This window comes from Mauremys mutica, chromosome 4, assembly GCF_020497125.1.
Source record: "Mauremys mutica isolate MM-2020 ecotype Southern chromosome 4, ASM2049712v1, whole genome shotgun sequence".
NCBI lineage: Eukaryota > Metazoa > Chordata > Testudines > Geoemydidae > Mauremys > Mauremys mutica.
In genome coordinates, this window is record NC_059075.1 from 142746648 (window position 1) to 142760645 (window position 13998).

General features: G+C 43.7%; 1 protein-coding gene across 3 annotated transcripts in view; it reads right to left on the reverse strand.

Moving 5' to 3' along the window:
• The window catches only part of KCND3 (potassium voltage-gated channel subfamily D member 3), a 245437-nt gene that overhangs the window by 44048 nt on the left and 187391 nt on the right, over positions 1 to 13998 (reverse strand). For all 3 annotated transcript variants that reach the window (XM_045016726.1, XM_045016728.1, XM_045016727.1), the window contains one exon: positions 2912 to 3074. In XM_045016726.1, coding sequence (XP_044872661.1) covers positions 2912 to 3074 — 163 coding nt within the window. The remainder of the gene's footprint in view (positions 1 to 2911; positions 3075 to 13998) is intronic.

The following is a 13998-nucleotide window of genomic DNA, read 5'->3' on the forward strand; positions in this document are numbered from 1 at the left end:
ATGCCATACATAGCAATTTAGAAGTTGCAAAGATGAACCAGCAGAGGCTAGACTTTCGCTGTCTTGAAATATAACCTCGTGTCCAACCAGGTGGCTGTACTGGAATTCTGGATAGTTTGATTTCCAGTCTGTAGATACTTGGTTCTATCTTCCAGGCTGCACCACAACATAAAGCCAAGAAGCCAAAGCTCAGTTTACCTAAAGGCTTCTCAAGTCTGGGCCTGATACTGCTGTCACTGATCAAAATCCACACGGAACCAGATTCTCAGCTGGTGTGCACTCAGGGGCGGCTCTAGGCATTTTGCCGCCCCAAGCATGGCAGGCAGGCTGCCTTCGGCGGCTTGCCTGCGGGAGGTCCCCAGTCCCACGGATTTGGCGGCAGCCTGTGGGAGGTTCGCCGAAGCTGCGGGACCAGCGGACCCTCCGCAGGCGTGCCGCCAAAGGCAGCCTGCCTGCCGCCCTCGCGGCGACCGGCAGAGCGCCCCCCGTGGCTTGCTGCCCCAGGCACGCGCTTGGCGTGTTGGTGCCTGGAGCCGCCCCTGTGTGCACTGATGGAGTCGCTGGAGCTGCGCTGACTTACACCAGCTGAGAATCTGTACACTGACTTCAGAGATGTCAGACCAGAGCCTATGTTACCAAATCATTGATGTGCTTGGAGGAGGGGGATATATATAAATACTCACTAACCTACTACACACCAAAGCTTTTCAAATCTAATCTAATCTAATGTACCAGTCTGTCGGCTCTACCTCCACACGCCTATCCATTTGTGGTATTTATATGGCAGGACTGTAGTATCGATATACAGAGACAAGGTAGGTCAGGTAACTTTTATTGGTCCAACTTCTGTTAGTGAATGAGACAAGCTTTCTAGCTCACACAGAGCTCTTCTTCAGGTCTATGTAAGCTCGAAAGCTTCTCTCTTTCACCAACAGAAGTTGGTCCAATAAAAGGTATCACCTCACCCACCTTGTCTCTCAAATATTCTGGGACCATCACAGCTACAACACTGGAAATGAATAGAAATACAGTGAGGCGCTGCTGTATAAGCTACTTAGCATTAAAATTTAAACCCAAAGGGATCTGCTTCTGTGAGCCCTATGCCCACATGCCGTCCCACTGAAGTCAGATCACATTGCAAGACTGGGTCCTACATGAATTACTGTAGAGACTCATACCAGGCACATGATGGCTAATGCCATGTGAAACAACTGTGTGGATGACACTTTTTACCAAATGGGCAGTTGTGTGTGTGTGTATTTATATATTTCATATTTACATTATTATGTATTTATATTATGTTTTTCATCTAAATTACATTGTGTTACACTCTACATTTCAAATAGCTGGTAAAATGGAGACTTTTTGTAAGATTTTAAAGGATATATATACTCTGTCAAATCCATTTTGAATATAGATGTAACACCCAGAGCTAATATATGGCAGATGCATTTCATTTCTGCATGGCAGCTGTCCACTTGTTGCTATCCTATAGGTCCAGAATGCCAACATTTGTGAATTTGCCGGTTCCTCTGAGATGCAAGATGGAGACAAACTCTAGATACCTGCCTGGGGTAGAAATAACACATCTTTCTTCTACTACCCTCCATCGAGTCCCCTAACACTGGATTCCTGGCAGACATTTCACAGAAGAAAAGAAATCTTTAGGCTAGATCTACACTACAAATGCTACAGCACCGCAGCTACACAGCCGTAGCGTAGGCACTTACTACAGCGTTGGAAAGGGTTTTCCATTGCTGTAGGTAAGCCATCCCCTCGAGAGGCAGTAGCTAGGTTGACAGAAGAATTCCTCCATCCAACTAATAGAGTCTAAACTGGGGCTTAAGTTGGGTTAACCACATCTCTCAGGTGTGAATTTTTCACACCCCTGAGCGACATAGCTAGGTCGACCTAAATTTTAAGTGTAGACTGGGCATTAGTCTCTAGTAGCTATAAAAACCTGATTCTGCAATCCTGGCTCTAGTAGAAGTTGGCAGGTCCAAAATGAAGAATGCAATACATGTGTTATATGTTTGCACTGAATGTATTAGTATATCACTAGTAAACCCCAGAAATTCCCAGGAGCTACTGGTTATGGCCAGCCTTTAATTCTGTATTACATGCAGTAGCTTTTTTTAAAAAAAGCTCGGACATGATAAGACTACAAAGGGACCACACTGCCGAAAGGGTGAATAACTCCTGATAAAGATAAAAAATAAGGATGCACATTTTTTATCACAGTGGAACCAGGCTGGTGTGTAATAAAGGGCAGCAATGGAAACCCCATTGCTTCATAGATTTAAAACAAGATTAGATGAAAATACATTGTAGTGAACTAGATTGTGTGTCTGTTTAGATGTGGGCAGATGAGTGTGTTTGTATAGGTGTAAGTAAAGGCACATGTGCGTAGATGTAGGTAAGGTGTGTGTGTGTGTGTGTGTGTCTGTGTGTACCACTGCCCTTACTAGATAGAAACAGAAGTGGCAGTTGTGTCTCATATGACTTACACACAATGATTTTGAGATTTGCCATTAGCTTAAGTGTAACAAGTTGGGCTTTTGGAGCAGAAGGCTGTGAATTCTATCCCTGCTTTTTCCATAAAGTTCCCAATGGCCATGCTGTGTGACACAGGGACAACAGTGAAATTCCAGCGTGACCATGGATTTGTTACAATATCACAGGGAACGATTCTTCCCCTGTGGGGGAATGGTCTAGGTGACCAAGCCCTGTGATTTGTGTGTGTCTTTTATTCTTCCCTTAATGCTAGCAACTCCCATCATGATAAAATACCCATGTTGCGTCTGCATTGCTAGTGCTACTACCAGTAAAGCAGTATCACCATTAATGCGGTGTGGCTGTAAACTGTGCAGCCTGTCAGTGAAAGGTGCTGTCTGGGATCAATGGGACTTACCTTTTGTGCTCTTCGCTTGTCAGCTCTCTGATTCTGATGATAAATTCGGCTGAAATTGGAAACAATAACTGGGACAGGCAGAGCAATGACCAGCACTCCGCTCAGCGAGCAAATGGAGCCAAATATCTTTCCAGCAATCGTCTTGGGCACCATGTCACCATAACTAGAGGGAAACAAAGACAAAAAGAGGGCCCGCTCCTTTAGACAAAGCCAGCCATGCCACGAGCCTGTGTAATTTCACTGAGCATGCAGACAAACTGAAATATCGAGCTGGACAATAAAGTCTAATAGCCAACAATAGTGCATTGGTGCATTGCATCCCAAGCAATCCTAATACTACCTCCATGGGAAAAGTATCATTGGATTCAAAGAGAGTGTCTTGATAATAGCAAAAGTCAGGCCTTGAATAGGAGCCTTACCAAAAACTTGGAACAGCCTCCTCTTGGTCCCCAGTGAATATATAGTCAGAAACTGTAACTGGAGTTTTCAAAAGGACTGGCAACTCTGAAACTAAAGAGAGTGGCAATCTCATGTCATGGTATATGCATAAGATGATCACTACAGAGATCAAGAAGGCGTTTCCCCACAATGTGCAGGATTATGCTGTTGGCTAGCTGCATTATGGTTTGGATTTGCTATTCATATGTTTGTCTGAAGTACAGGTGTTGGCCAGGGCTGAAGGCAGGATGCTGGACAGGAAGGACCAGTGATCTGAATCTGTGTAGCAAATCACATGTAATGGAGGGACCTGATATACCACCTCTTTTATACTGGTGTCACATTACTGGTGTCCATGGAGTTACCCCTGATTTACCCCATGGTAGGTCACAAGAGAATTAGGCCCTTCGACTCCAATAAATGTCAGAAAAGCTGTGATTTAGAGCTCTGCAAAATGACTGAAACCCGAAGCCAAGCCTGCTGCTGGGCTTACCGTACAAAATCAAAACTGAGTTTGTGTTCATTGAAGTATTCACTAAGGATTGATAAGGAAAACGTAGGTTGATTTATATACACCTCTACCCCGATATAACGCCACCCGATATAACATGAATTCAGATTTAAGGCAGTAAAGCAGCGCTCCGGGGGTGGGGGCTGTGCGCTCCAGTGGATCAAATCAAGTTTCACCTATAACACGGTAAGATTTTTTGGCTCCTGAGGACAGCGTTATATCGAGGTAGAGGTGTATTTACATAAAATCCCAGTGGACACTTCTGGTTTCACATATATTCAGACATTTTTGATTTATTTAAACCCCAAACTCAATGAAAAACTCAGGCACGTGAACCCAACTGGAAAACATTGAAACAAATCTCAGCAAACTCCAACCTAAGTTCTGCACAACTCTCTCTTCATTAACAATTTTATTTTGCATTTGGAATAATGTTGGTATAAGCAGAGATAAAAGAATCCCCTTAATTTTTATACTAATTGAAAATCATGTTGGTTCAACTTCTTTAGATTTCACATGACAAAAACTACCACAGAGTAAAGTGCTACTTTACTGCTGTTTGGGTTTTTATTTTGCATATTGCAAAAGCTTTCTGCTGTATTTGTATCTGTGGAGAAACCCAAAATGCTTTGACTTGTGGTTACTCACTAGTGCGATAAGAAGAAGCACGCCTGTTATTCCCAAAGGGAACAAACAGTACTGTAACTGCTCTGGATTCCGACAGGTGATGGGCTGACTTAGCTCACTGACTGCCATATTATAGTGAAGGCAAAGCACTGTAGTGAAGGTAATTGGGATTTTGAATTTACAGTTTAGTCTGACACAATCCCTATATTGCATCACAAATGATTGGACGTCTTAATTCCAACTGACTGCCCCATCACTCAAGTTGTGCTGTGATACGGAGGAATCATATCAGAATTTGGAATTCTAATGGCGTGCCAGCTATTGGCAAAGCTAAACCAACCTCCCTGCTCTCAACGGATGCGGAGGTGACCTCGGCCGGAGAAGGGTGTTCATGCTCACATGCAGTTTGCCTCTAGAAGTGATTTCAGTGCTCTCTTCTGCAAATGACTGGCAGACAAGTCACACTCACACCCAGAGAAATGAATTACAGTGTCTTCAGAGCAGCCAGTAAAGGTCACACTGTAGTTAGCACCCATGTGGTGGAATAGGAACATGATTAAGTCAGTTAACGGCTGAACTTATTGGCATATATGAGTTGCCTTGTTAAAGCATTCATTGTGTATGTTACCATCAGAGCAAACACAAATGACTATAAGCCGGAGGAAGGAAAACCAGAAACAAACAAAAAGCAGAGAAGACGATATTTAGGCACTCTACAATCATTACTGTAACTTGTTTAAATGTCTATTGCAAATGAGAGCCCAGGATAAAAACCTTTTGGGCACAAGAAGTGGGATATTCAAAAGCTCCTAAGTGATTTAGGAGGAGCACAGCTCCATTGGGACAAGGTGGAAAGGCTCTGCCTGTGTTCAGCATGTAAAGGATTCCCTGGCTCCCTGCCTGATTCTTGACTCATCTCGGGCGGGGCTGTGATAAGACAGGGGAAATGGAGAAAAGGGAGCCAGGAGAAGGGCGTGTTCCTTCTCCGCTCTGCTTACTGAAAACTGGAAAGAAAGGTCTCTGGCTGCTGTGACCTGGTGTCCTGAGTCACGTTGCTCATGTTTTGGATCTTTTTATTTTAATGCCATGAACCCTGAGTCCAGGGGCTCAAACTGACTCATGAGCTTTACCTTTTTACCATTTGCTGGCTAGCAAATCTGCCTGCCTGCTTACACCACCCATGAGCTTGCTGGATAAAACTTGCTGTGCAGAGCAGAGCCATAAGCCGAGATTCTCTCTGGTGGGGCATTCTAATATTTCAACTTTTTTTTCATCCTGAACTGGGATGGAAAGCTGAAATTATTGATCTTTTTTGCAGAATGAAAAGGTCCCAATGTTTTTGATTTGGAAATGTTGGAACGTTTTGTTTTCAGCATCCCAAACTGAAATGCATGTGATGGAAAATTCCCAAGCAGCTCCACGTCTGTAACTTTGGAATGCAATAAGGGAGTGGTCAGTTCTGATGGCTCCTCCTGACTGGCTAAGATTTGCATACATCCCGTTGTGACACCCCTACCCCGATTCTCTAGCCCGCTTGTTTGTCCCTACAACTTTGTCCGTCTTGTCAGTTAGAGTGTAACCTCACTGGGACAGGGACTGCCATTTCCTGCATGTCTGTACAGTACCTAGCACATTGGTAGGTTGGCCTCTGGTGGCTACTGCAATGTAAATGACAATAGGAAGTGTGTATACTGTGAGATGTAGTGTGACACGGTTGCTAACAAAGATGTATCAAAATTTGGACACTAGGCGGCAATCTCTTAAAAAACTGCACACAGTCATGATACAGGCTTGGATTAGCATCTTCCTTCATTGAGGAAAATAAGCTGTTTGCTGACTTCAGTTACCAGCAGTGGCTTCTTATTAGCATTAGGGAACCATAAAGAGGCCCTGACTGAGATCAGGGCTCCACACATGGAAAGAGTTGGTTCCTGCCCCGAAGGCTCACAATAGAAATTAACAAGACAAGGAGTGGCAGAAAGGGAGTTCTGTTTTGCAGATGAGGCACAGAGAGGTGACCTGCCTAGGGCAGAGATGGGAACTGAACCCTGCTCTCATGAGTCCCAATCCAGCACCTTCATCCCAGGACCATCCTATTCATATATAATAAACTTCAGCTTTGTCCCGACCTGGGGTTACACTGGGAGGGTGGCCACACACACTTTACAGCATCACTATCTGTGCCCTTGTGCTGATGTGTTAGTAGAAAAATACCTGACCAGGCACAGTAACATGCCAGAAATGTGGGTTCTCTTATGGGGCCTGACCCTGCAAAGTGCTGAGCGCTCAGTACTCCCAGCCCCAAAACCATGTTGTTGTTTTTTTAAAACTTGCTCTCCCTTGCCTGCTCTCTTGTGCTTCGCTTATTACATCTCTTTAGGTGTTTGCCGGTCCATGCGGCAATCTGGCAGCAGGGGAGGTCTCTGGGTGGAATGCGGAGTGCTTGGTGGAACACAGATGGGGCTTGCTATTCCAGTCCATTACACACAGTCTAGACACGACTGTGCTGGAGGGTCCCTTGTGCGCTTTCTTTCCATGCTGAAAGGTGCATAGGCTATATGGCCCAATATCTGACATCAAAAATCATGACAGGATCTTCTCTGGGCTACTGCATTCCTCTGTCTCCAGCAAAAGGCTCTATTTAAGGCACAGAGGGCCAAGTGACAGCAGCCTTCCACATCTCTGTAGCATTTTCACTTTTCTGAATTTTCTGTAATTGCCTCACACGACTGGCTGAAGTTTAATTGAACCACGCAGAGGCCTTTTTCTGGATTCACCTGCAGTCAGTGTGCTAACACCCCATGCGATGCCTCTAATCAATAAATCATTCTTCGTCTATTAACTTTTTAGACACTGTCTTACACCAAAGATAGTTTAAAGGCTCTTGTTAAGCAATAACCTCTTCTGCCTCATTTGATGCTGTCAAGATTCTTTTTTTTCCCTTTTCCCCTGCTGCCCCTGGACGCAGTAGAACTGCAAATTAATTGTATGCCTCAAACATGACCCTGCTGACCTGCGGCATAGAGACAGACCTTCTGTGCATCCGCAGAAGGTGTAATAACTGTCTGGCACACGCTCCGTTTTCATGAATTCGGTTTAGTACGTTCGTACAGACCGACTGCGAGCTGCCCTGTTACTCAGGGCTTCAGAGGAAGTGCTAATAAAAGGGTGAGACCAGCATAGTGGGTGGAGAGGAAGCTTGCTTAAGATATTTTTACCTTGACTTGGGCAAACATTGGGAAATATACTGTAAGGAGCAATTCTGCACTGGCTGCAGTAGGCTGGACTGGAATGAGACTTCATAGGTTTTCTCCAATGCTGACTCCTGTGCATCTACACAGCAGAACTATCTGGGCACAGAATTTTGTTGAATTCAGCCCTCTGTGTTTGCATGGTACTTTCCATGCAAATATAGAGAAGTTACTGGGATTTGGTGTCTTGCAATATAAAGTGATGCTGATAACTTAAAAAGTCCCAAGTAACTCAAGATGTTGCTCTCCTTTTCCCTCTCTATCACCTGTCCTTCCTCTCCCTTCCCATTCCCTGACCTTTTTGCTCTTCTTCCCTTATTTTGGGGAATTTTTTTCAATAAAATATAAGTTTAAAAAACAAGAAAGAAAGAAAGAAAGAGAAAGAAAGAAAGAAAAAGAAAAAGGAGAAGCTGGGATTTTATTTGCTAACTCTGCATTGAATTGAATAAGAACCAACTAAGTAGCAAAAAGAACTTGAACCATTTCTAGGCTGCTGATTGTTAAAGAAAAGTTTATCCATTGGTTAAAAGACCTGGGTATCCACCCAGCTATCCATCCATTTTCATATCACTGGGATGCATAACATGGCCTCTGTGCCCTACTGGATATATGCTTGCAGAGTGAGTTAATCTAGCAACTACAGGGTAACTTTTCTCTGTGACTATAAACTGCTGTGATTCTATTGACTACAACATGTGTCTGAGAACAAAGACAAGGTCATGCATTGTTGCAACAATGTTCAAACCCACACCTACATTTAATTCATTAATTAATTCTGGAGACAGAGCCGTTCAGTGATGCTGCAACATGGAGCACTTCCTGGAAACTGGTGGAGTTGCTCTATGATCTAAATCACTTCTAGGTGAATCTCCTTGTGTTTAATAAAAACTTAGCATGCATACACGTAACCAAGTAGGTGATTCATTACACATCTTCCCACTGCAACCAAAGGAGAAGTTCTCCTTTTGTGTTGTTTTGTTACTGCTGTGACAATCCTTCCAAAGTGAATTTGAGCTGCATCATTTGGAATAAATCAAGTGTCTCTGGGCTCACACATGGAGCTTCTGTCAAACATTCCTGGTTGGGGCAGGGATGTAAAGCATATTTTAATGACAGTGCACTTGTAACTTTTAGAGGCATGACTAAAGCAAGGCAAGACATTGTGCATCTGGTATAATTTCTGCTTCTCTGGGGAAGTGGAAAAGGTGCTAAAGAGGCTAAGGAGGACTCAGTTTGCAGCTATGAAATGTTCAACCTGTTCCAGAGGATAACCAGTGGTGAGCCAGTGTTGAACCATTAGGTTATGCTGCAGCAGGTGCTCTGCATGTCACCAGGTTTCAGAATGCTGTACAGAAGTGTGAGCTGCCAGAGCTGATTTTGAATCACCGAGGGAGAGCTTAGAACCACCATAGCAACTAAATTTTCTAATAGATGCAACCAAAACGTGTGAAGACAATGCAGGTTTGAGAACAGTGGCTGAATAGTGGTGATGCAATAACACCTTTAAATACTTGCCTATTATTATTGTTTAAAGTGCACCTAGTGTTTGTGAAAGCTGCCAGACTGAGAGTGCTGGAGACTGACTATGTCTAGCTACTGAACAGGCTGTAAGTGGCATGGGCTGTGCCACCATTAAATAAGCATCACAAACCTGTGAGAGGTAAATAAGGGATCTAGTGACATTGTTTCACCCATGTGTATGCCTCTGGAATGCAGCAGATGTTCAAAACTCCACAGCAACAGCATAGGGCAGGAAGAGGAGAGGAATACCATCTCTGAATGCAATTGGTGGGGAAATTTCAGGAGGTAGAATGTAGTTACTTGAGTTGGAACACAGCCAGACACTAGAGTTAACAGCCTCATCTCTTGTAGAAAAGATCACCATGGGATCTTCAATGACCACCAAAGGCCACGGCCTTGGTTTTATATCTTGATTGAATTATGGCACCTCCAGCTTCGTACACTACCCTGGGGCTTACTGCTGATTTTGAGTAAAGCTCATATTGTGGTTTAGTATTGACTTAGTGGAAAGAGTGATCCTTACTGTATCACAACAGGACCTACACATTTTGTAGTAGTTTAATGTTGTAGTAGGGTCCCAGTACCACCTTACTTAGCATATGGATCTTAGTACATGATGCCACGATGCCATGGATCTTAGTACACGATGGTCTGCCTACAAGATATGACATGCAATGATAATTTTAAAAATGACATAGCTTAATAACTTTGCATACTAATTGAGGTCCTGTTTCCTATATACAAGCTGAGATAAAAATGATGTGGTTTTGGTACCTGGGTACTACCCTGGTCTGCACTAACTCTTCAAAAAACAAGTAACTGTATGAAAGTCAGTATGATTTCCTTTGATTGTGTAGGGTGCAGTCCGGAATACAAAGAAAACTTGTTTCAGGTTATGCCAGAGACCTGTAACCCTTCATTTCCCAATAGGATTTGCAGATAACCTAATGTTTTTGGGAGCCGGCATTCTGTAAAGCAGCTGCAGCTACCAAAAAAAAAAAACAACCCAACAACAACAACACACACACACACACAAACAAACTCCCCAATCCCTCATATTTTCTCACCTGTCACAGTCAATTTACTATCAACAATGCAGTTTGTTTGTTTATTTGGCATTACCAGAGGGCCATAAACACAGCATTTTCAAACGAGAGGGTAGAGAACAATGAATAAACACTCTCAGCCCTGCTCTGAATGGCAGAGCCACATGCTTATTTCCAGATTGTTGGTGACATGGGTTAGTTTGTGGGCTATTAAGGAAGCCACAAGAGGTATTGCAACATATCATTGTCTTGTTGCTTCTCGGGAAACAAAGGAAGTGAGACAAGGTCTCCTGTGATAATGCGCAATATAACTGTTTAAATACTGCATGGTCATGACAGTTAAGATGTTGTGCTGTAACTTGAAAAGCATGCTGGACTTGTCTTTCTTTAAGGAAGCTGTGTAATCTCACTGCACACTAGCCCACCATGGCTGTTTAGGGTTTTACCCAAGTCCCTGCAGAGCAGATACTTTGAAAGTTTTGATTTCAATATATTTTCTTGCCTGCCAGTCAGTGTGTCAAGAATGCTAACCTGGTGCCAGAGAATTTTTGCGTGTGTCTTTCCATGCTTATGCTGCAAAGCTGTGTCTTGAGCTAGTGGTGCAAAATAAAGGGGGCAGTGGGGAATATGTTATGACTTTAGGCACAGCTCCAAGCATAAACTGCACCACCCAAGGAGCAGACAGGGTGGAGATACTACCGGCCACTCAGATATGACACTCTTCTTTTGTACGGAGAGTGGAGAGAGAGGCGATGAGCAACATTCAAATGACCACCCCAGACTAGTGAGCTATCTTCAGGAATGGCGTGATGGAAGTCTGAGACGCCACCGGCAAACAACTGCATCTGGCACTCGACAACCTTCACTTGGTGTTTGTGTTGTGTCATTAACACAACCATATTGGCAGAGGGCTATGGCGTGTCGATTTGTCACTCTCCCAGTATGATTAGCAACAATACTACATTGATGAGCGCGGTATAAGAACCCACAGCAATTAGAACAGAGGCAGTGTGACTCAGAGACACTGCTCTCTAGCACATTTCAGAGTGGTAGCCATGTTAGTCTGTATCAGCAAAAACAACAAGGAATCTTTGTGGCACTTTAGAGACTAACGAATTTATTTGGGCATAAGCTTTCGTGGGCTAGAACCCACTTCATCAGATGCATGAATTGAAAAATACAGGAGCAGGTATAAATACATGAAAGGATGGGGGTTGCTTTACCAAGCGTGAGGTTAGTCTAATGAGATCCTCCCCTGGTTCCTCCTTGCTCCAAGGGTCCTAGCATTCATAGACTATAACATCTGTAAATGATCTTTCTCCCCCTAGTTCTTTCTCTGGTATTGGCTCAGCTACTCTAGTGAATGAAGAGTGTGTGTGTGTGGATTAGGAGGGATTAATGGTTCAACCCAGCTCCCACTGAAGTCCATAGAAAGAGTGCCATTGACTTCTCTGCAGCTGGATCAGGCCCGAAGCAAATGAGTAGCTCTTTTTACTCCCTCGTTGGAGTGTAAGGTGGGGAGGGGGCAGTTGACTCCCTCCTGCTCCGCTGCACAAGCAAGTAATCTGCATCACTGTCTAGCCTGGAAAAAGCCTGGTTTCAAAGCCAAGTAACTGCTGACAAAGGCAGCTTCATTGCCCAAGGTAGACAGATACAGAAACTTCCCAGTGCATTTGCTTTAACCTTTATGGCCTCTTCTCTCCTTCACCAAGGAGAATTCTTTATTACGTAATGCTCATGCCCCTGCCTGTTCAATTAAAACTTCGGGAACCAAGACTAGAGGAACACATGCTATATAATTAAAACGTGTCTAATATTACTGTCGCCTACTTCTACCTTTTGGCATCAGTTTCTGAGCAGTCTGTGGGCCTGGAGCAAGTTGATTCATTCCACTTGACAATGCAGAGCCTTTGCGAGTTCACTTTGGGTAGCTTTAATTTCTAATGAAGAAGACATCAGGCCTTGATGAGCTCTAACCCTGGTCTCAAATGTAGATGGTCATTAAGAGATTCTTCTGAAGCTATGGATTAAAGATGGTAATAAAATAAAATACCTGTCATGGCGTGATCTACCTGAGGGAATTTAAATTACCAGCTTGCTCATATGAATTCCAGTGAGCTGCTAATTATCCTGAACTAATACCCTCCTTTCCCCCCCCCAACACATTATGCGGTAATTGGATGAGGCTCTTTTCTCTGTGTGCTGCACAATCTTACATGCTAACAAAGAGCCATGACATGTAAATAGACACTGATTATACAGCTTACCGCCACAATGGAGAAGCTTGTTGGCAATTGTAGCAGAGAAGCCAAGGACTAAGTGGACTCAAACTGCCCTCCCCCACAGTTCCTGGAAGTAAAGGACATCATGGGCAACCTTGTACGATTGTCTGTGTTGTGCCTGTTCCCTGGATAGAGGCTGCCAGTCTCCAGACCTGTTCATCTCCTTTCAGTGAGGTACCAGTGTACTGTGCTCACTGGCTCTGACCCAGAGCCCATTGAAGTTAATGGAACGTCTCCCCTTGACTTCAATGGCTTTGGACCAGACCCTTAAGACTACAGTTGCTGCTACTCCACTATTGGCATGTGAGTCTAGTGCACTATTAATTGCTACAGTAACAACTTGTTTTCTTCCCCGAACAATAGTGCGAGGTGCTAATGGCCTTGTGGCATATTTATAATGGAGATGCCAAATAATCAAAAAATATGGTTTTTCAATGAGCATTAATTGGACGTTTTAAACCCAAACCTTCCTTCTTTTTTTTTCTGACAAGAGTCAAAGAACCTCAGACATCCCCATTAATTGTTTGTTAAAAGGCAACTCATCACGTAAGAAGGAAAAGATACTTCTGCAGAAAGTACATTTTAGGTAATTCGTCAATAAGCTCATTAGGATAGCGAGATGAAAAAAGAGCTAGATTATGATTAATGCTCAGAGGGCCTAATAGGAACTTGGAACATACAGTGCAAGCAACACCAGCCTGTGGATTTGGCTTGGCTATATAGAGTATGATTGTCACAGAGAGGTAGGATGGCCTTACATTTAAGGCACTGGACTCAAGCTTAGGATACCTCCATTAAATCCTTGGCTCTGCCACAGACTTCTTTTGTGACCTTGAGTAAATAATGTGATCACTCTGTGCCACAGTTCTCCGCCTATGAAATGGCAATGAATAACCCCCTCGGTGTCTGCTTGGTCCATTTAGATGATAAGATCTTTAGGGAAGGGAGTGTCTCTTATTATGTATATACACAGTACCCAGCACTACAGGGCCTCTAGGTGCTATTGTCAAGCAAATAATAATGACAGTGATCTAGAAGTCTATAGTTAATACAGCCTGGCAAATGGCACCAGGCATATCCAGAGATATGTGCTGCAAATTGGCTGCATTAGATGTAAAGCATGTCTAAACGCACTTACTGTTTCACTGCTGGCCAGAATTCACACTGTTCCATTTACTTACTTTATTACATCAGGCACCTCTGATGTAGGCCAAAAAATGGCCCGTATTTGTGTATGTGAGGATATACAACGCTCCCGGATTACTCAGTAGGGTGCAAATAGAGTCTTGCCTTTCTCATTGAAGGGGGTCTAAAGAAAATGGTACTGAGGCCTTCCCTGTTGTAGCTACAGTGAGTGTTTGGGTTGCTTTTGATGGGTCAGTGCTCTGCTGGAGCATCTAGCATGGGCATA